The following is a 23,529-nucleotide window of genomic DNA, read 5'->3' as shown; positions in this document are numbered from 1 at the left end:
TACCGACTTGCAACAATGTTTTTAGTGCAGTGATGCTGCCGGTGATTAAGATGTCGGTGAGCCTTAGGCCTAGTTAATTCAGTGCTATTCTTAGGTCAGGTTATTCTCACTTGATAGGTGAATTATTCAGTATTATTATTATCAGTAAATTATACAGTTCATATAGTCATTGAGTATAGAAGATCACACTGTTAGGACTTATTTATCATAGGTTCAGATGATTTATAGGCTTAATGGGTTTAGATGGGTTAATAGGGATTGTCAAGAGGAGCAGGACCACATAACTCCAAGCTACCTGCAAAAGGCAGGTTGAACTTACTTTCCTCAAGTTCAAGAGGTTACTGGACTAGAGTATTACACAAAACGTGTACCAAGGCCGTAATCATAATATATATTGGGGGGATGGGGGACACATCCCCCAATATTCAAATCTGGTCAACATGTCCCCCCCCAATATTTTGATATAAAAATACAAATACAAATGTGCTACGCTACGACAGGCAACCACGCATGTTGTCCGAAATTATCATAAAAAAATGTATTTCTCCCTCCCAATGATGACTCAATGGCGACAGCTTTGCTTTGTACTGTATACTGTGCCAACCAAAGAGCGTACCCGTGTGAACCGAACACAAATGCCGATACTATACAATACTTAGAAATACAGAGGGACCATTCTATATATAATATCACCTGACACAGGACAATTATTAAACTGAATCCTAGCTAGAAAGCCATAAATTGCAGCATCCAGGTTTTCTGACATATTTTTCTTGGTCGAACATAACCATGCTCAAAGAGGAAATGGGTGGAGAGCTAGAATCATGTTTCTGTGCACGTTGGCATTTTTAGGGCCATGTATCCACTGGTCTTAGTCCTTCACTATAAATAGTTCTCCTTTCACTATGGCAGCAGATATCTCATTTTGTAGTGAACTCCTACCCAGTGACAAGAGTCCAATTTTGTTAAGGCATGTAACTTAATATAACTTAAATTTCATAAATGAATTCTTACGTGCCTATAAAATGACAATAAAATATGTGTTCCGAGTTTCTCACACTACAAGAAAATGTGTTCCTAACTACCCAGCCAAATTTGAATGTTAAAAAAATGGACAAGTAACTAAAATAGGTTATAAAAATCTTCACAAAATTAACAGTTTTTCAGATCTCAAATGCTTTGGGCGTGTCCATTAAGATTGCTGAAACCCCCGTGGAAAAGCTGCTCCTTTCTCAGCACTCAAATGTGCTGGTTGACAAAATACCTGTATTTATGGAAATTATTGAAAATTGTATTTATTGTCAATTAGAATGGTAGAGTCCTTCAGGGAGTTATCAGAATTGTATGGGAGGATCTGCTCAATCCAAGTGTACAGTGTACAATCAGGTGATTACAGCAATACCCCCAAAATAGGTGGCTTAGCAGTAGCGGCTTGTTCATAAAGGGTGCTAGGGCGCCACCCCCCTTCCAAAATTCCAGAAAAATAAATGTATACTTAAACACTAAAATAATATACAAATATAGCTGCAAGCAGCGATGCGGGTTCCTCCGCAAAATGGCAAAATATTATAAAGATTTACAATGTACAAGTTCAAGAGTTGGACAACAAGAGAACAAAACAACTTTGGCCAACAACAGTAGGCAGGGTTTTTCCTGGGTCAAAATGGATCTTCGGTGCTCCCCCCCAAAAAATATATATTTATATATATATTTATTCTTTTTTTTTTTCTAATCAATGTATTTATTCCCAAGTGTTTTGCACCCCCCCCCCCTCCCCCCCCCCCCCCACACACACACACATATTTTCTTCCTATTTCCCCATAAGAAATAAAGTTATAAAGTATGTTCTAAATGGCATAAATGCTGCCAATAAAAAATTGACGTAACAACTTATTGTAAATTGTCAGTAGCCTAGCCTATTGATTAAGGTAGGCCACTCTGAAGCATGTACACTGCCTGCTTGATAGGCTAAGCATTCTGTAGCAAATATTAACAATAAACCACTTTTTTTTTTTTACTACTTCAGCATAATAATGCACCTAAAATACAAACCTGAGAAAGGGCAGCAATCGCTATCAAATCACAGACATGTGCAATTTAGCTAGCAGGGGAAGAATACAAACAACGAAAATCACCAGTTAACTTGATTTAAATTTGCAAGAACTGTAGACTTATACAATAACGGGTTTAAGAACTGACAACTTAAGTTATACGACTCCAGTTCTCAAGGACGTACACTCAACTGCTAAAACCCTGGTAGGGTGAGTGGGGATTTGAACTCATGAGCATAAGGTTACCTGCCAGTCTCTTTATCCTCTCTGCTACACACCAACTGTTGAGATTGTATGAATAGAAATGGCAGAGTATTACCTTTGGTCAGCTTTGGGACAAAGGTTAAGAATCGGCTGACATTTCAATGTCAAATTGCATGAAATTGCACATGGTACTACTTCATCTCGAAGCCAATAAGGTTTGAAAAACCATCAGTCAAAATGATATTTGATTTATTGACACAAACATTTTGAGGCAATGTGGACATTTACATAAATACACCACTTTCAGCCATTTTGGATTGCATTTCTTATTCCATTTCACCCTATATAAAGACACATCTGCCCACACACAACTTCCATCCATGATGTTTACCTCTCTCCCAGCGCAGGTCATGCCATGGGAGAAATGCTGCGGCGGCCACATTAAGTTTAGAGGTAGTCCAAAAACATGCCTCCCACAATTTACATATTTTCCCCAAAATGGCTGAAAAACAGCAGATATTGTAATTGTTCTTGAGTTGATCTCTTTCCAGAATCTTAGTCAATGCACAATTAACAATAGTCATGTGGGCAACCGGGCTAGGGCAGAGCTCATGTTCAGCTCCTTGCGAGAATAGCCCATTGCAGTACAGCAGCCAACTCTATGGTCCTATTACACCACATGCACATCAGAGTGACCAACAAGAATATATTAACTGATAAACAATAACATTGCAAACATCTAACTGAACAAACACAAAAACTGAAGTCCCTCGCACGGCACGGTTTTTACATATCGCACAGCATGCTGGGTACCCAAGGGGCGCTGACGCTGATTATCTAGCCGTGCTCCGACAGTGATTTGAGTATTGGCTTTGGTGAGCTTTTGGACAAAGGTTAAAGGGGAGATTGACTGTTTTTTGGGGGTATTTCACACTGTTCCTTAAGGTCTCCGAATAGGGAATGTAACATTGGTTGAGTTGAAAATGGCCCGGGTGCTGTTCTATGCCCCCTGATAGATCCTCTTAAATGTTCCCGGGAAAAAACACTAGCTTTTCTCCTTTTATGGTATGCTCATTAATATTTAGATGAGCTGCGCGCTGATTGTTTGGTTTTCAACGAGTGAAGCTGGGGAGCAAAAACGCAACACGGCTAACAGCAACACTCACTGAAACACCGAAGTTGTACACTTGAAATAAAAACGCGCAAATTCTACACAACACTGTTTTCAACAGATTGACTACACATCATTTTAAATGATAACGTTAGTTTCTTCCACTTCTGTTGTCGAAGCAAACTGGATTGATTTAGGTGGGTAGAACGTTAGGCTACAGCTTAGCAACCAAACTACTACTCGGCTTCAGTTAGCTAGCTGTTGTAGCTCTAGATATCTTGCAAAAAGATAACCCGACAAAGATCTGGACAAACATGCATCGTGAATTGTAGATTTACATAACACAGGTTATTTATTTGAATGAAACACAGTCAGGAACATGAAACAACGTTAGCCCCATTGCCAAAAAACTAGGCTAAATCATCACACATTCTACCAATGCTCTTACGTTAGCAAGCTAAACTAGTTGACATGCCTACTAATACAGTAGGTGTTTTCGCTATCTACATGTTCTTGCATTCCTTGCAAATCAGCGTTAATAAAAAGCAGATGAGCTAGAGTCAATCTAACATTGACTACACTGGCATGGCTGATGTTGTCTATAAAAACCTGGGACAATGTAAAGCAGGATTTGCTATTAATCTGTTGCTGAAAAGAGGTGCATTCCGACCTTATGTTCATCACAACCGCAAGCTGTAGTATGATTTTGTCTGTAACAGTTATTAGCAACGCTAACGTATCCTGTATCTAGCACTTGCCTTTCTCCAGTTCTTTCAAATAGATCATCAAGACAGGCGTTAGCAATAGGCCAGACTACTATTCGTTTTCTAATTTTTAGATTTAGGCAATTTAGGCAATTTTTTGGGAAGCTTCCCTTCAAATGCCGACTACAGCTAGTCTAGCTAGAGTCATTTACTAAGTAAAGTATGTTGATGTGTTCAGCATTGTACCTATGTTAGATACAGGAGACGTTAGCATTGCTAATAACTGTTAGCAACAAAATCATACTGTAGCATGACATCGGAACAGCACATCTTTTCAGGTTCAGCTTCTTAGCAAATCCTGCTTGAAATTGTCCAAGGTTGACAAAACTGTCTTGGGTGAAATGTTCAGAGCGAATGTATAATTTAGTGCTGTCAGTTAAACGCGTTATTAACGGCGTTAACGCAAACCCAAATTAACGGCGTCAATTTTTTTATTGCGCGATTAACGCTCTTTTTGACCTAGCAAACTTTGTAGTTTTTTTCACATTCTGTTGCGACAACCACGGACGTTAGAAAAACTACAATACCGCACCGGATCTAGCTAGACCGGAAACAAAACAACAGGCACGCCACACACTTGTTTGGGCTTGCGAGCCGGCTAAAGAGCAGAGCCTTCTTACGGATATTAAACATTCTCTGGTAGTAGGCTAACGTTACGTTTTGAATTGATTGCCAGCGCCAGACGCCGAAATGGATGCCAATAAGATTCTGAATTGAAAGTTTACTTTTAAAAGGTTGTCAAATGGTTCCATTTACTATACGAAAGTGATCAGTGTGTTCTGTCGTTGTGAACTGAGCTATCATCGCAGCACGTCGTGGAGTGTAAAATACAATTTTGATGGCCAAGCACACAGCTGATGCAAATGCTCCGCCCGCTCGTCAAAGCCAGGCGATTGCAATGTTGTTTTCAATTTAAAAAAAACATTTGCACAAAGCAATCCGAACCACTTTTCCATGTTGATAAGAGCATTACAATTTGAAAAAATAATGGATGAAAAAGAAATCAAGGGACATTTAGAATAGATAAAAATGTGTGATTAATTGCGATTAATCGCGAGTTAACTATGACACTAATACGATTAATCGCGATTAAATATTTTAATCGTTTGACAGCTCTAGTATAATTGCGTGTCAAACTTCGCCGGAATCTTCTCATAGACAAACAGCAGCCATGCCTGTCGAATGTTTGGGTCCTTGGGAAGACTATAAGTGTTAGCCTTCCCTGTACAGCCTGGAACACAGCAGTTACGACTGTGGTCCATTTTCAATATCCTTGTTATTGCTTAGAAGTAGCCTACAGAGCAGCGCGCAGCTAAACTAGCATCGGAGATCTACGCTACTTCGGACTGGGCAGAACACCAGTGAGTAGGCTGGTCTGGATGTAAATTTTTGGGCGTGACAAAGATACAGACCTGAGCCAAAAAGGGCGGTCCCTCGTCCTACTTCACTCCGGTGGCTTTGTTGAAAAGCTAGCGTTTTACAGCCACATTTTTTCATTTTGAGATTTGCATATTTGATATTTGACTTTGATATTCACTGTATGTTCATTTTACCCACCGAACTGTCGTTATTCAACTATGACAAGGTAAAATCGGTTCTGCAATCAATCGCCCCTTTAAGAAACGGTTGAGATTTCAAGGTGAAATTGCACATGGTATATCAGAATGATGTCATCCTGTTTAAACAGATAATCATAATTATGACAGGCCAAAAGACTGCGGCTGGAGTTGAACCTGTGACCTTGCTCCTTGCAGTGCACTGTATTAGCCTACTGAGCTATTCTCAGTGTTGAGAATTGACCTTATTCTCATAGGAGCGGTTGCTAAGGTACGATTGGATGAGGGCCGTTCTAGGGAGGAGTTTCGGGAACGGTCAATTGTGCTGGGTGCAAGATAGGGCCCTAGAGTCTTCTGCCTGGATCACTCACCCATCCACCTCCTTCCTTCCTACTTCAAGTAAAACTATTCAAAAATAAATAAAATAAGAATTATAATATATCCAAGTGTTGGTTTGGTCTTTAAACTTGTGAACTTGTAACTCTTCATCTTTACATTTAACATATTTGGCTAATATGCACTGCCAGTGCACTGGACGATGATCTTGGCAGAAAGGTAACATGTGAATCAGATGGCTGAGTGGTGAGGGAGTCGGGCTAGTAATCAGAAGGTTGCCGGATCGAATCCCCGCTGTGCCAAATGACGTTGTGTCCTTGGGCAAGGCACTTCACCCTACTTGCCTCGGGGGGAATGTCCCTGTACTTACTGTAAGTCGCTCTGGATTAGAGCGTTTGCTGAATGACTAAATGTAAATGTGAGCTCATTGTTGATTCAGAACAACTTAATCCCCTTTGTGATTACTGTCACAAAGTGCTAGCACTTTTGCCGTCATGCTCCGGACTTACATGCAGCCGTGTAGCCACTAGCAACACTAGGAACTAGCAACACAGAACACATGCTCTCTGGAAGTATAGCTCCATTCTTTACACAGCTACTTAAACCACAGTGACCATCATTGGCTTACACACAGGCCTGCTCTGCTGAATGTCCAGGACCCATTGACTCAACCTGGTCAGCACAAAGAAGACACAGACTAGCTTGGTTCCGGCGAATATTTCGAATTTTCACCTTCGATATCTAGTTTGCTGATATACAGTTTATAGATATATATTAGGATCTACAAATATCATCCTTCTTCTTCTCATGGTTGAACAACAGTATCCTTTGGACCAGTGGCGGCTGGTGCATTTATTTCCAGGGGGGGCTACAAGTATATTTAGGCTAGTATCTCGCCTTGCTAGGGGGATCCGGGGGCATGCCCCCCCGGAGAAAAAAATTATGTCTCAACAGCAGAAAGCAGTATTTTGGTGCATTCCTAAATGTTTTTACTAATTTGTCAATTGAAGTGATGAAAACGTGTGTTTTCTCCTGTCATTCGACTGTTGCTGAATTAATAGACAATTTTTTTGTTTGTAAACATTCGGGATGCACGCACTATGTGGCTGCAGAAAACTGGGAAAGGATAGCATTTAAAACGGCAAAAGGACCACACGGATCATACAAATAGTTAGATTTAAAAAGACCAAAAAAGTAGAGGAGGACAGCCTATAAGAGAAAAAGCGATTCCCCATTGATCTGTCGCATTAACATTTTGATTTGGGTCACGAAAGTCTTGAAATTTGAGTGAGAATGTCGCCCGGTACAGTACAGACCGTATAGTCGAGCGGCAGCCATGCCTTCACGTCATGACTCATGTCACTAAGTTCATAATTTTACAGTTTCACAGTCAATTATACATCTAAAAAGTCGAGCAGGGCAGCTTTCAAGAGATATTGGAATTCTGCTGTTAGCCAGCTGGTCCGATTATTTTTGTGATTTGTTTGAACTGGCAATCTGAATGAGACTGTGTCCCCGTTACACTGTTTTTGACCATAGCCTCACTCACTGGTAGTGTACACAATGTTGTACTTCACTCCATTATACACCAGAAACGTCAGGGCGGACTACCTATCGTAGAAACGAGCCTGCTGAAGATAGCCAGCTTCTCGGATTTCTTTAACCAAGCCTGTTTCATTCATCATTTGCCTGAGGAAGCGACCTCCGTTAGCCAGGCTAGTTTTGCCCGATCACTTGGTCAGGCTATATAAAGGTATCGAAGTGACTTTAGTGCATTGACAAGTGAAACGTAAATATACTTGCCCAAATGACAAGTGCCTCAAAAAGTTAATGTCAAGCCCTGTAATCCAGTGAACAGATATATATGATGACCTGATCGACACTCCAAGTGTATTATACTGTACCAGGGAGAAGTTTGTCTTTTGCAACCGACATGCGAAATTGAGCCAGCTTGACAGTCGTGTGACGTAAGGGTGAAAATTGGTCACGACAATCAGGTCCAATATTTCTTTTTTCAAAGGGCGTATTTTTAAGCGACTTGACTGAATTGCAAGTTTCCATCACGACGTTAGCTAGCTAGCTAGTTGTATAACGCTAGAGCTATGGTAGCTACAAGTTCTGTTCTGAGAGAACACCATGACAACGTAAATAAACAACTTCTTAAATGTGTTGAGTGATGTGATTGGATGTGACATACATAACGGGCCCTATCATAATGTATTTGACAAGCCCTCTAGTAAATCAGCAGTTTGGGGCGCAGGTGTTCTGCGCCCCGGCGAGGTCCTATCTCTTGCATTGAGAGGAGAGAACTACGCATGTACAACTTATAACGACAGTCAAGTAACTTGCGCCCAGCCGGAAATACGTAGCCTATCAGCTAACTTTAAACAACGTATATCTTTTTTCTTCCACAATTTTTTGCAGATTCAATATTCTATTAACTATATAATATTGACTTTATTCTAGATATGTTTTTCTTTCTTTTTAAGTCTTATTAAATTAAGTTTCAGGTCGGAATGTGATGCAGCAGTGGTGGGGCGGCGCCCTAGCGCCCTCTATGAGCCGGCCGCTGCTGACTGATACCATCGGGCCCTGGAGCCCCGTCTTGTAATGTTTCTAATATATATTAGAGAAACTTGGGTTCATCAAAGATGTATTAACTAAGTAGCAACTAGCAAACTCGGTTAACGTGTGCCTCCAGTTTGGTGTGTGTCTTCTACTAAAGAACCTGCTGCTATGTCGTCAAGAGTGTAGGCCTACAGATCACAGGTCGTTGCTGCCCTCTGGTGTTTGGAAGTAATAACACCCCCAATCGTTTGGCACCTCTTCCTCTCTCTCTTTTTCACTTGTGCCAGTATGCACAATACGGCCAATCAAACAAACGAGTAAATGGCTCGTTATACCGTTTGTGTTATTTGGATATTCCGTAATTCCAAAATCGAACAAAACTACGGAAACCAATACTTTCCCCATAATCTGGTTCTGACATCCAAAATGGACAAATCGATGTTACGAGGCTATTTTTATTTTTTTGCAGATATTAGCATAAAGGATATGGAATAATCAAAACAACGATTAATGGCTCGTTATACCATTTGTGTTATATGGTTATTTCATTAAAAAAAAAACGAAACAACCAAAAACAAGCCATATTAGTTAAATGTGTGTTTGAGTTACTAAAATGACAAAACGATATTACGGCCCTATTTTGCGTTTGTCAACACGGGTTGCAAAATAGAAAAACCAATGGCCACAAGGTACACGGACCCTCAAACCTCTATTTTTAGCATTTGTTGTAATAGGATTGAAGGAAAACGGCTTTTTGTTTATCTTAAAATGAGGTAAGACAATGAGTTTTAGTGAATGTGTTGCTACCTCTTGCACATTGAAACTATTCGCAACGCAAATAGGCAATTTCGCCGCGTTAAACCCGTTTCAATAAAAATGTTAGATGCAACTGAAGACCTGTGATAAGCTACGTGATTAATTGCAAACGTACGTTATCATACGGGACTCTTCAGTTTACAGGTTTGACTTTTGTGGATTTGGCTTTGGTTTCATTGTCAGGGTAGGCTAGGGGGTTTCTGCCTGTGATCATTCGGCAGGCCGCTGGCAACCATGAAAATATTCTTGCATATTGTTTCTATACGATACGGCTCCTTCGTTCCTTTCATTCCATAAAGAAAAATGTAAGAACATCTGGCCAACATTTCAGTTGGAGGGGGTGGGTTACTATTGTTTGTCAGTGTTGTTTTTTTTCTTCCGTGAATCTATCACAGGTTTAACATCAGACGTGCCTACCTTTTTTGGTATAATCTGCTTCAATTCTGTGGCCACACATGGACATTTGCAAATATGATGGCCAGATTCTTAACCTTCGGTGGGGGTACAGACATCAAAGACCAGCACTGCACCACTTTTAAAAAGTTTGCAAAGGTGGTATGGAAAGTATTGAGTTAAATACAATTGACTTGGTTTTCAGATGCCTTAGCAGATACATTTTATACAGTTGGAGTTGTGATGAGTCTATGTCAACTGCTGTCCATTCTGGAGCTATTCCATATCGTTGATGGTATCGAGAAAGGATGGCTTCTGCCACGGTTTGTTCAAGTGCGTTCCACTCTTAATATTTACTACCTACCCTTTTACAATTAGTACTTTCACTCGCTGGCATTGCAAGGATTTGCTGTTTTACATGTTTTACAGTAATCATCGTTAAATTAGAAAAAAATGCAATGTGTTTTAAGTTGCACTGTATTTTACAGGTTTTGGAGAAAAATATCTTGCTGTTTGTGGTGATAATTGGTTTAGAATAAATCCAAAGTAAACCAATAGTGTGTATACAATTTTTCCTGTGGAATATTCTGGATCTCCTAAGGTATGTATATACATCTGGACTTTGCAAATGTATGACAGGGTAGTAGTTTTTTTTACTATTTCAGTGAGATGTCTTAATGTTACTTCAACATTGATCATACAATATTAGCATTTTTCAAATGTGTTTAACTCAAATTTACAGCGTATAATGCAGACTATTTTTGTCATATGCTTCTAGAATTTCCAATTAATGAAACTCAGCTCTGAAATAATAGAGTTCAGCATTACTGCTTGTCATTCATAGGTATCCCTATGGACTCCTGTGCGTAATGGGTACTCCATCCTTTGACATACTTTGGGCTCGATATACCCTGCCAATCCCTATCTACATACTCTCTGTTGCCTCAGAAGGTATTTGCTCCAGTACTCTCAAATTGTGTGAATTACTCAATAGAATGTTAACTTTTAACCCTTTTCTGTGAACAGTGACACTTTACTGTATCAACATCTGATGCACCTTGATATTCCTGCATTTACATTTCCCTCCTCTAAAGGACCTAGATAAGAGAAGGCGGCAACACCTTAGCTGTAGTAACAACATTACACACATTTACATTTATGCATTTAGCAGACGCTTTTATCCAAAGCGACTTCCAAGAGAGAGCTTTACAAAAGAGTATAGGTCACTGATCATAACAACGAGGTAGTCCCAAAGAGCTTGTGTTGGGACCGGGCGGTTTTGAGCGGTGGGACCACCAGGCGGTTGTCTGAAGAAGACCTTAGGTGATGGGTGGGGGTGTAAGGCTGCAGGAGAGACTTGATATAGTCGGGTGCAGTTCCGTTCACTGCTCGGAAGATCTGGGTAGATTGTAGACCAGGCGTGTCGCTGCATTCTGAATCCTCTGAAGAGGGCGGGTTGCACATGCTGGAAGACCAGCGAGCAGCGAGTTGCAGTAGTCCAACTTGGAGAGGACCAGTGCTTGGACTAGCAGCTGGGTGGAGTGCTCAGAAAGGTATCTCCTGATCTTTTCCGGATGTTATAGAGGGTGAATCTACACGACTGGGAGATTGCAGCAATGTGGGCCGTGAGGGAGAGCTCTTCATCCATGGTAACCCCAAGGTTCCTGGCAGAGGATGAAGGGGTCATCGTCGCAGATCCCAGGGTGATTGAAAGATCGTAGGAGATTAAACATTAAATATGAACTGTTCTGTAGTTACAATTCATTACAGTGTAGCGGTACAAGTTCTTACACAAGTGAAATATGTCGGGGAGGGGGGTTGGGCTATCCAGGGGTAAGTGGATGGTAGGTCTAAGTTTTGTAACAACCTATAACATTAACACTTAATGCTATCTAATACATAGCAAGATAATTCTCATATACCTATATTGTTTGCACTATTACATGGTAACATGTAATGTAACTTTTACATGGTACTTAGTGTAACGCAAATGTAAATAGATGCAGAGAAGGGTAACTACTGTATGCCTACCATCAAATTAACTGTTGTTTAAACAATAGATTGTTAGGAAGTGTTTCTTGAAAATACTGTCACAAAATTTTCTAAATTACAATTTTTAAGGCATCAACATTACTACTGGAAATTACAGTTGGAGTTGTGTCAAGAATGCTGTACTGAAACATTCAAACAAAAAGGAAATGGCAGACGCAGACCGCACAGGAAATATGTGGGGAAGACAAATCCGCATTGCCTCTCCTATTATAAATACTATTAATGTATTTCAACCACATTTTTTGTGATGTGTTGTGGACCAAAAACTTGCCTGCCAGTCATTTCAATTAAGCATTTGTATTTATGTGCATATTCAAGACTATATTTTTGAGTTGGTGTGACAGAGTATACCTTTGACCTTTCCAGGCATGACTGTTTACCAAGCCCAGCCTTACTTTGAGTCCATGGGGAACAACTCCTTTCAGTTCACACTTCCTGTGTTTGCAGCCACAGATTTTCAAATTTTCCTGAAGGCCTACTTACCTATTCTTGTGGCTAGTAAGTAAAACATTAAATCAGTTACAAACTTTGCACACATTTGTAAAATAGAATGCCTGGCACTGTGTCTGTAGCACACTCAGACCAATTATGTAAAGGTTTCTTTTTTAATATACTCTCATTAATGTCTACTACACAGCTCTCAATATACAGAGTGCCGCTCTTTTCATTTCTAGGTGGCTGTGTTACTGTTTGGCAGCTCATAAAGGAGCGGAACCAACAACTTGAAAATTGGAATGAGAAGAAAAGAAAGTTACATTGATAACATTACATTTTCAAGAAAATAATGAATTGGTTACTGAGCAACCAATGAGGGCTGAACAACATGCTCACTCTTGGCAACTAGAGGAAGTTGACATTGTCAAGCATCAAACATCTCTGTGGTTTTGTTTGACAGCGTTTAAAATGGTCAACAGGAAGCGGTAGTATTCTGCATAACTAAGGACAACATAAACTGTAGCAAACCTTTGTATCCAAGTAAACTAGTTTGAAGGTTGGATTCTGTATAATTTAAATAAAAACGAATGCAATGATTTGCAAATCTCATGAATCCAAATTTAGCACATCAAAAACACATCAAATGTTTAAACTGAGGAACTATACAATAAAAAAGGGAATTTTGGGTATGATGGCAGCATCATGTCTCCAACAATTTGGGACAGGGCCATGTTTACCACTGTGTAGGGCAGTGGTTCCCAGACTTTCTCTGCTGGGTCCCCCCTTTGGTACTTAAAAAAATGTTCGCATCCACCCCAAAAAATGAATACAAAACATGACATGTTTATTGCACAGGCAAGTATTAATTCCTCCACTATTGTGTGCAGCTTTTTACACACAACTTTGAGGCGAGTTGAGCATTTGCCGGCACGGATGCAGCTTTAGTAAAGGAGACTGTTGAGCACGACAGTTTGTCTGAAAAACTCAACTGGCTTGTCTTTGTGTTCTGGATGTTTTGTCTCCAAGTGGCGTCTTAGCTTGTTCAGCTTTAAGCTGTCACAAGCTAGCACTTGACAGACCACACACTGCAGCATCTCCTCATTACCAGGCCCAAATGTAACACGGGGGCGCAGAATTCTGACGAAAACCCGCAGATTTTCAAATAGAACGCATTGGTCTGAGGCAAAATGTAAATAATCTTCTCAACTCATTATGTCTCTATTATTAAAACGTTCGCCAAAAATGCTAAGAATTGAAAGGAAACACTTATCGACCAAAATTACAGCAAGAGACAGGGCCAAGGAGTTTTCAGGCAATCCTTATGAGTATGGATCAATACTGTTTTAAAGTCAATCGATCATATTCAGTGTCGAACTGTTGTGGAACATCTTCGTTCCCTCCGACGTAAGAACAGGAAGGCTAAGCGGAATTCCGCAAATGTTCAGTCTGAATAACTGCAGAATATGTGAAAAAAAACAGCGTATTACGTTTGGGCCAGCTCATAACCCTACGTTGTACAGGTGAAGACAAGATGTGTCGTCATATTTTCTAGTCTTTGCCTTGGAAGGAAATTGCTTTGGAAGCACATTTGGCAGTGCTTCATCCTCTGCTTTGCGTTTACGTGGGAGCACCGTCAAAAACGTGTCCATGTTATGCTAGCAGTGTCATTGATTGATTGATTCAATCTGCGCCCCCCCTGCAATAGCTCTGCGCCCCCCCTAGGTGGTTAGGGCGCCCCCCACTTTGGGAACCACTGGTGTAGGGTGGCCATACGTCCTCTTTTTCCTGCACGTCCACTTTTTCAGTCCTTAAATTACTACATTTGGGGAAATGTCTGGAATGCATCTTAAATTGCATTTTGATGTGCATCTGTAAGTCCCGCCTTCTCGCACACCAATTGGTTGGTTGTAAAGGCCTTTATAAGCTAGCCCGGCTGCCAGACCAATTTCTCCCCGCCCCAAAAAAAATTTGTTCGGGAAGTTGGGTCTGGAGGGTCTCGTATTGGGGACCAACTACAGAAAACCAGAATCTGGGCGAACCAATTAAATTGCCGGGCGGGCTTTATAGGATGATGGACAGATGATCAACAGTAACGTAATCACTCACGTCACAAAAGAGCGTTTAAGTTGAATTCGTTTTGAACAAACATGGCTACCGCTGGAGATCTGGGATGTTATGATTCTGCCATCGAGTCTGTTTTAGAAGACATCGACAGCGCATTAATTTTGAAAGAGGAACAGAGAGACGCAATCAAGGCATTTGTCAATGGAAGATATGTTTTTGCCGTCCTTCCTACGGGAATCGGTAAAAGTTTAATTTATCAGCTGGCCCCGATGGAGTTGTAATCCTAAACGGAGAACTTGTTCGTATATGCATTGCCCTTTATTGTTTCGCTCAAAAAGGTTGACCGTGTGAACAAGTATTCTCCCTACCCTTAAATTAATTTTACAACACCGGCAAAAATCGTTTGTATTCATTCTTCAAGCATACTTCAAGTCTGCTTGTAGTTTAGTTCTGTTGACAACAACTATGCGGTGCTTAACATACATCACATACTCTGTTGCTCTGATTGGTTGTAGATCTATCCAATTGAGCGAAGAGGCATTTGTTTTCCAGGCTCGTTTGAAACACGCCCTGTAGTCAAAGCCCAACGGAGAGTTCTCAGACTCATATTCTGAATAGAATTATGAGTATGACAACGTCAGGCTATTTATAAGCTACTCCGACTCCATTTACGGATGGTCGGACGGACGGACACGGACGGATACGATACTCTTTTTCGTTTATGGTTCTCCGTAGGCTGTGGGTGCTGAAAACAATTCACCGCCAAAAGAGTTGGTGGAGCAACGTCTTTTTTCAAAGACAACCTTAGAGAAACCGTTTTTGGGTTGTTGTCGTCGTCTACTGTTTATTTACCTCCTCCCGGCTTTCCTCACACATAGTGAATGATAGAAACTAACAGACAAAGACTGTTGATGGAGCTTGAGCTATTTACTTCTGATATAGTAAATCTCTTAAATGAATTATGACAACACTGGCATTATCAGCGCACATTTTCTAAACTTTTGTGCTTGTGTATTACGTTTGTGTTAAATATAGGCTCATACTTAATAAAGTAAAAACTAACTCAATTTGTGTTTGTCATTTCACCCATTTGATAGGATTATGATCAAATGCAGCAACTAGTGTCAGCACTGCGATGCTAGCTTGGTTATCGAAAAGTCAGAGCAAATTTCCGAATTTGCCGTTTCATCAATAAAATAAGCACATTTTCAGCAACTACACTGCCCATTTCTCGGCACATTGTAATTTAGAAGCTGATTTACATGTTCTGTTGAGCTGAAATATGAATTGTAAAAACTTACAGCAATGGCGGTCAAAGGATTCTGTTTGTCTTGTCATGGCAACCCCGCCCCTGACGCAAGCGGTTCTTACTTCGGTTCTGAATACGGACCAATCACAGCCAAGGGGGTATCCACAACTATCCAAAATTAGGACGGATAGTTAGGAAATTCAGGCGGTGCACGTCAAGCTCTCCGGGGTTCTCCGAGGGCTCTCTGAGAGCTCGGAGAGGGTGTTCCACATAGACAAAGGCATTCCCATGTGTCATTTTTTTTTTTTTTACAGAGTACCTTAAATCGACCTTAAGAGGCTTGCAGCGACTATTGGCCAAATTCCTGCCTGTAAATGTATCTGCGAACACACAAAGCACTGTTGTTTTCAGCATCAAACAGTTGCTTGACAGTAGCAGCAAATGACAGCTGAGTGGAAACAATGGCAACACTATATATGATGGCTATAAACATGTATTTTTATATGTATGTATAATATTTATGTTATGCTAATATAGTGTAAATTTCACTGTAATAAAGTCGGGATTCATAGTACCCCTCCCCCTTCGGTGTCCTCATTTTTGGGAAACCAGAATATGTACCACTGAATAGCATCCCTTCTTCTTTTAACAACAGTCCAAATACATCTGGGAACTGAGGAGAGCAGTTGCTGGAGTTTTGGGAGGGGAATGTTGTTTCCATTCCTATCTGATACAGGATTCTAGTTGTTCAACAGCCAAATGTTTTCAATTGATAAAAGGTCTGGACTGCAAGCAGGCTAGTTCAGCACCTTGGACTCTTCTACTATGAAGCCATGCTGTTGTAATAGATGCAGTATGTGGTTTAGCATCGTGTTGCGGAAATATGCAAGGCCTTCCCTTAAAAAGGTGTTGTCTGGATGGAAGCATATGTTGCGCTAAAACCTGCATACCTTTCAGCATTGATGGTGCCATTGATGGTGCCTCCCCTGATATATCCCATTATTTTTACGTTCATGGTACTGTAAGTGTAGATAGTAGATAGTAGAAGTAGAGCTAGCTAGCATGGCTGGCTGAACGTTTGAGTCCCACCCGGATCCCACCCCCTAATTAGCTGGAGAGGCAATAAAATATGTGTAACCTTATCTGTACTAAGTAAATCATATGGTCAAGTTTAGAGGGTTCAGAGAGCGCACCCATGCACCCGCACGCACACATGCAAGGTCACACGCAAGGTCTATGCAAGGGAGCCAATGAAAGAAGAGCCATGTGACAGTTGCGTGCCTGTGTATTAACCAATGACTGGGGAGCGGTTTTGTTTAAAAGGCTTGCTAGCACAACATGCTAACAGACAAACTCTGTAATACCATGGCGTTTGATGTAAGCTTACCTCATGAGCTTAAGGACAAGGAAATACAGAAATAAATGAACACAGAAATAAATAAATACTGAAATAAATGGCCATGTAAATAAATCAATATGTAATTAACTTTTTAATTATGGCAGGTTTGGTTCTCTATACTCTTGAAGTCTGTTAGGTTTGTAAAATCATCAGTCAAAATTATATTTGATTTATTTACACAAAGATATTGAGGCAATGTGAAAATTGACATAAATTCAGCCATTTTGCACTGCATTCCTGATTACTTTCCAAACTATAGACAGACATGTATTCTACACATGTTTACCAAGTTTGAAGACAATTGGACTTAGGAGTCAACAGTTTTTTAGGTTTACCCAAATCTTCACTGTAAAGCAACATCTATTATGGCAGACCTTATGGGTCCTTGAGGCTTTTTTGTTCCCCATGAGAACTAAAGCATGTATACCATTTTCAGGCATTTTGAAGCAATGGGGGCGCCGGGGAAATCACATAGACTTTGGGCGTGGCTTATAATGCCACCTATGGGCGTATGTAGGCCATTAACTGTCTGGGAGTAGTGAGTGACCTGTTGTATCATTAGGCCAAATTAGAAAAAATCAGGCCAAGGACTTTGATCTATTGAGCCATTTCACGGATAAATATAATAATAAATATAGCTGCAAGCAGCGATAAGGGTTTCTTCGCAAAATGGTAAAATTTACATTGTAGAAGATCGAGAGTTGGACAACGAGAGCAAAACGACTTAATGTTTGGCCAACAACAATTGGCTGCACGGGGATTTGAACTCATGAGCATAAGGTTACATGTCAGTTTCTCTGTCCTCTCTGCTACACACCAACTGTTGAGATATCACACATGATTACATAAATACACCCCTTTAAACCATTTTATATTGCATTTCTTATTACATTTCACCCTATATAAAGACATGTATTCTACACATCTGTAACAAATCAGCTAGGTTGGAGTTGATTGAATCTATGGTTCATGAGGAGAATGGTTTTGAAGGTTGTACCAAATTTGGACAGTACAAGAAAAGTCTGATATGGGTCATTGAGGCTTTTTTGTACCACATGAGAAAAAAGGCATGCCTACCAATTTACAGGCATTTTGGAGTAATGGGGCACTGGGGAAATCACGTAGACTTTGGGCGTGGCTTATAGTGCCACCTATGGGCATGTGTGGGCCACTAGCCATCTGGGAGTAGTGAGTGACCTATTGTATCATTGGGCCAAATTTGAAAAAATCGGGTCGAGGACTTTTTGAGCTATTGAGACGTTTAATGGAGAAATATAATAATAATAGGAATACTAACAAAAACAATAGGTTTCCTCCTAGCGGAGGAACCCTAATAATAATAATAATAATAATAATAATAGGAATACTAACAAAAACAACAGGTTCACTCCTACTGGAGGAACCCTAATAATAATAGGAATACTAAGGAAAACAATAATTCCTCCTACCGAACCCTAATGAATATATTAGATTTATTTTGTTGTCACTTAATTATATTGAAATGTTATCAATAATGTCAAATACATTTTCTGAAGAATTCATTTAATGTTGATGATCATGTATGTTTACATATGAAAAACACAGTATTTTGCTTTAATGTATCAGTAAAGCCGACGTACAAGTCTCAAACAAAATGGCATGTTGCTCCAGGATTCTATGAAAAACCAAGCAATATTTGCTCGGTCAAACAAGCCAAATGGCTGAGAGTAACACAGACTCAGATTACAATCATAAGCAGCTGTTGCTCTCGTGCATGAAGAAGTCAGTATTCTTTCACATCTGAATAAGCCCATAATTGCTTTTTATGCAATACACGGCAGGAAGGGTCTCCATGCTACCAACCATAAGCTCTGGTCCACACTGCTTTTTTCTTGAATTCCGGAGTGGTCCTCAGAGCTAGCAGGGCAGCTGTGCAGGGTTAACAATAAAGTGTTACTTCTAAAAGTGAAAGGTTCAGCTGATGTGTGAAATTTGCATGCCACTTCTGTTCTTTGTCTATTCACTATTCACATAGCCGCGGGAACATATTTTATCAGGGGGGCGCTGGCGGGGGCTTAATGTTGCGGGGCGGCCACCACAGCTGCCCTGCTAATGTGAGCATTTTCTGTGTTCGATGTGATGCGAGTTTGGGAGTTCTATCCTTAATGCGAGCGTGCGTAGCGCGCCAGCCAAAAGATTTTTGGCTTTTATTTGAGCGCAAAATAGTTGAGCTTCGTGTAAAATAAACATAGCTGTTTTTTAATTGGTAAAACCATGTCTAGTGAAGGTGATTTCTTTGTCTCTTAATTTTTCAGCCCCACCCTAAGTTTCTTAGCCTGGTTTTCCATCGTTATTCTTCTCCCGGTGCTCCCGATTGCCAGTCCGCTAAGGAGCTGTGCCACGGTGGTGGAATTTTAAGTCATATCATTTTAAATTCTCGTGCTGTCAGGGGGTGCTGCAGCACCCTCAGCACCCCTAGTTCCCGCGGCCATGACTATTCACCCAAATGAAAAAAATAGATGACTACAACCTTCTACAATTATTATTAACCTACAAAGTTTCGGCTTGACTGACTTCTTATCAAATTCTAATTTAACACGTGTGTAGTCACTGTTAATAAATGACTGTTAAATGTTGTACACCTACAGTAAATCACTTACCAAATTCTCTGGTAAATGATAAATATGCTTTGATAAGACTAAAATTGTATCAAAATGATCAGATTTATATAATGTTGAAATTTTTGACATCTGACCTTTGGCAGCAATGATGGATGTTGGTGACAGGCCAGCCTCAGGACCCTCTGTAATGCTCAGTAGCCAGTCTATAAACTGTTACAAAACCACAATGAGTCTTTCATTTTCACACAATTTAAAATATTTCCTTTTATACACCACCTGTTATTTTATTATTATTTTATTGAAAATGAAAGTAACAATGACAAAATAAGATGTACTTTCAATTTCCGATTGTAGGGGCATTGAGTCTTGGTCTTTATTGTTAAGTATTATATATCAGATATGAGTCATTGACTTTACAGGGGAACTGTGCAACATCATCAAATAAAGTCCTTTCCACACCAAGTAATCCTCCATTATTTGTAATCGGGCCACACTATGTGCTAATATGATCAGAAAATGACTTAGAATTACCATTCAGTGTTAATAAATAGGGAGATTATGTGAAGACTAACCTTTGGTGATTGGCTGCACCAGGGCTCCTTGACCAACAGATGCTTCAGACATGGGGGTAATCCCAGCAGGCACAATGAAAGTGACTGCTCAGTTAGCAACATGTCACCATAAAAGGAGTGAGGCAGAACAGGCAGCTTGTATTCTTGTTTCCATGGCAACCACTGGGCCCTTATTCCTATGAGGAGGGGTATTGTGTGGTCACTCCAGGACACCACAGCAGCTGCAAATACTTGGATAAGGAATTGTGTCATCTGCATGGGAGAATATAAGAAACAGAGGAAATATAAAATAGAATGTATAAAATCTTCTATTCTAGCATTGAAAAAAAATGATGACTACAACGTGTAGAATATTTACGTACATCTATAAACCTTGAACCACATAGGAATTAGTAAGTTTAGGGGATAAAGGGTACATGGACAATGTAACAATCTTAAATAACACATTTTTAATACTTAATTTTAATATTTAAGAATATTTACATGCTTTTACTGTCAGAAGTCAGTTTCACACCTGACTGCTCTTAATGGCTAATTGAGTCATCAAGGGTTGGTGGTAGCAAACAGCATCATGCTCCTTCTACAAAAGTTTGTGATACAGTAGGTACTTTGTAAACTTTTTTGCTTTAAAATTGGCACCCCAGCTATAACAGCTCTCCTCTTCTGGGAATGCTGTCCTCAATATTTGGGAATGTGTCTGTGGTACATTTGTTCCCATTAAGACAAAACATTCGTAAGGTCAAGCACTAATGTTGGAGGGGAATGCCTGGCCTCACTGTTTCAATTCATCCCAGAGGTGTTCAATAGGGTTGAGGTCAGGGCTCTGTGCAGGCTCTGTGCAGTGCAGGCCACTCAAGTTTCTCCACACCAGCCTTGTGGAACCATGTCTTTATGGACCCTACATTATGCACTGGGGCACAATCTTGCTGAAACAGGAAATGGCACAATGTTGACCCTGTAGCACTGGACACAGACTTAAATTATCGTATTTTACGGAAAATAAGCCGTGGATTGTACTCCAATTTGACAGTTTTCCTGTGCGGCTTATATTTCGAAGCGGCTTATAGTCCGGTTTTAGAACAAAAAAGGGGCTTCGTCTCAAGATCTCTACAGACTGTGCAGCTAAGTTAATGCTCAACATGGGGGCTTATTACTTGAAAGAGGAATTATTTACTGTGTAGTAGTTACACCACCAGGGCTTGGAAATACAGTGACTTGCTAAAGTAGGCAAATGGCTAGTAGAACATAACATTTTATAATAATTTCAGTGGTAACACTTTACAATAAGGGTGCATTAATTAGCATTCGTTAATGCATTAACTAATGCATGAATCATCATCAGTTAATACATAACTCAGTAAGTACTTAATGATGCACTGATCATGAGCACATCATTTGGTAATAGGGAGTCACAAATGGTTTACTATTAATTAAATTTTTTATCATGTATCAATTCTTATTGACATTAACACATTAACTTATAGGTGAGTTAACTAATTTAGTTAATCGTGCCAACTATGACTGTTAGTTAACTGTGTGAACTAAAACCCTGAGTTAACAGGGTAAACTAATGGTAATACCTTAATTCATGTGTTGATTACTACTACAATGGCGGCATCCATGGATTGAGACGGTACTTAATCATTTGTTAATAGTAATGAGCCTCCTCAAGTAAAGTCATAACATGAGATACATTCACTAATCATTCATTAATTATTCACTCAACAAATACGTAGTTTTTTCAGAGAGACAACTTTTAAATAAACTTTATTATGAGTTGGAATGCTACGGTGGCCTACGGGTGCACACCACAGCAACGTTAGCGAAGCAAACAAAAGTTGAAAACACCACAACATTAACACACAACACAACGACATTAACAAAAACAAAACATTTATAAAAACGCTACATTTCAAAAACAATCTACTACTTACAACACAACAGCATTGGTTCACACCACCAACATCAGCCGAGAACACCACAACATTAGCCGAGAACACAACAGCATTAGCCGAGAACACCGCAACATTAGCGAGAACACAACAGCATTAGCCAAAAACACCGCAGCATTAGCACAAAACACAACGACATTTGCAGAAATGCTGCATTTCAAGTTCACACCAAATTGTTCTCCAGATCACTAGGGGCAGCGCAAAGTGGAATTTGTTGGGTTTTTGACAGCTGGTCAATTTGAAATCATTCAAATCAAGAACATCAGAATCAGAATGGGATTTATTCGCCATGAAAGTTTGCACAGACAAGGAATTTACTTTGGCAGGAAGGTGCATACAATAAACATATAGGACCTAAAATCAAACAAGAACACAACTTAAATTCACCAATGAAAGTTGGTTTTATTATATTTTGATATAATCTTATGTTTTAAGACGCCCTCTCTTAGTTTCAATGATGTTGTACTGCGTAATGTTTGATAGCAAACCTCCAAGAGGTACTTAAGTGTGGTCCCGTAGAGTTAATTTACTTCACTCGATTTTACAACAACAGGTAAAACACCCCACTTTGCATGCACTGCCCCTAGTGGTCTGGAGAACGATTTGGTGTGAGCTTGAAATGCAGCGTTTCTGCAAATGTCGTTGTGTTTTGTGCTAATGCTGCGGTGTTCTCGGCTAATGCTGCGGTGTTCTCGGCTGATGTTGGTGGTGTGAAACAATGCTGTTGTGTTGTAAGTAGTGGATTGTTTTTGAAATGTAGCGTTTTTATAAATGTTTCGTTTTTGTTAATGTTGTTGTGTTACGTGTTAATGTTGTAGTGTTTTCAACTTTTGTTTGCTTCGCTAATGTTGCTGTGGTGTGCATCCGTGGGCCACCGTAGAATCCTGCATTACAGTCAAAATAACTTTTTGACGAATGGATGACTACCGTGCTGTTTGCAAAACGTTTTATTTCACTCGAACAACACATGCAAGGCCACCTTTCTAAGAAGAAGTCCACTCGAAGTATCGACCAGATCTTCCATAGAAAATGCCTGGTTGCAACAGATCCTGGATCGATTCATGACGGTGAACTTCTATCTTCGAATGTTAACTTTCCACTATCCCCTAAGCTCAGTATTATAAATCAACTTGAAAAGGGTGAAAGCTAACAGAGAATAATTTAGCATTTGAATGGTAAAGGCAAACTACGTGGAGCTGACTGACCTCACTCATACAAACTTAACAATGCTTTTTTACCCATTATAGTTAGCTAGCTAGTCAGCCAGCTGACAGGCTCTAACCTATCTATTTAGAGATCAAAAACAGTATTTACTAAAATGAATGTGGCCTAAATAGGTTGTGTCAGTTTGTCTGGGGACTGAACTGAACCCTCCGTAGGTTCGGCTACTTTTTATAGTACAACATC

At 40.0% G+C, this 23,529-nt stretch overlaps 2 protein-coding genes and 1 long non-coding RNA gene across 6 annotated transcripts in view; 2 read left to right on the top strand and 1 right to left on the bottom strand.

The window, feature by feature from the left end:
* Nucleotides 1–9,216: 9,216 nt before the first annotated feature.
* The window catches only part of hacd4 (3-hydroxyacyl-CoA dehydratase 4), a 48,038-nt gene continuing 33,725 nt past the window's right edge, over nucleotides 9,217–23,529 (top strand). The window contains 5 exon segments of the mRNA XM_047049352.1: nucleotides 9,217–9,363; nucleotides 9,802–9,908; nucleotides 10,005–10,132; nucleotides 10,288–10,400; nucleotides 10,644–10,750. Coding sequence (XP_046905308.1) covers nucleotides 9,269–9,363; nucleotides 9,802–9,908; nucleotides 10,005–10,132; nucleotides 10,288–10,400; nucleotides 10,644–10,750 — 550 coding nt within the window. The 5' untranslated portion in view covers nucleotides 9,217–9,268.
* Nucleotides 11,465–12,870, top strand: LOC124487201. The gene is made up of 2 exons (XR_006958337.1): nucleotides 11,465–12,349; nucleotides 12,526–12,870. It is a non-coding gene; the product is annotated as an uncharacterized LOC124487201 (long non-coding RNA).
* Nucleotides 18,348–23,529, bottom strand: part of focad (focadhesin) — a 169,904-nt gene continuing 164,722 nt past the window's right edge. For 3 of the 4 annotated variants that reach the window (XM_047049347.1, XM_047049349.1, XM_047049348.1), the window contains 3 exons: nucleotides 20,171–20,422; nucleotides 19,733–19,808; nucleotides 18,348–18,906 (listed from right to left, as the gene is read on the bottom strand). In XM_047049347.1, coding sequence (XP_046905303.1) covers nucleotides 18,833–18,906; nucleotides 19,733–19,808; nucleotides 20,171–20,422 — 402 coding nt within the window. In that variant the 3' untranslated portion in view covers nucleotides 18,348–18,832. Of the gene's footprint in view, nucleotides 18,907–19,732; nucleotides 19,809–20,170; nucleotides 20,423–23,529 lie in introns of those variants that run through there. The other variant, XM_047049350.1, reaches the window with a different exon arrangement.

The sequence above is a fragment of the Hypomesus transpacificus genome, chromosome 25 (assembly GCF_021917145.1).
Source record: "Hypomesus transpacificus isolate Combined female chromosome 25, fHypTra1, whole genome shotgun sequence".
Classification (NCBI taxonomy): Eukaryota; Metazoa; Chordata; class Actinopteri; order Osmeriformes; family Osmeridae; genus Hypomesus; species Hypomesus transpacificus.
The sequence above is the reverse complement of the archived record's forward strand: the minus strand, read 5'-3'. Positions and strand labels throughout refer to the sequence as shown.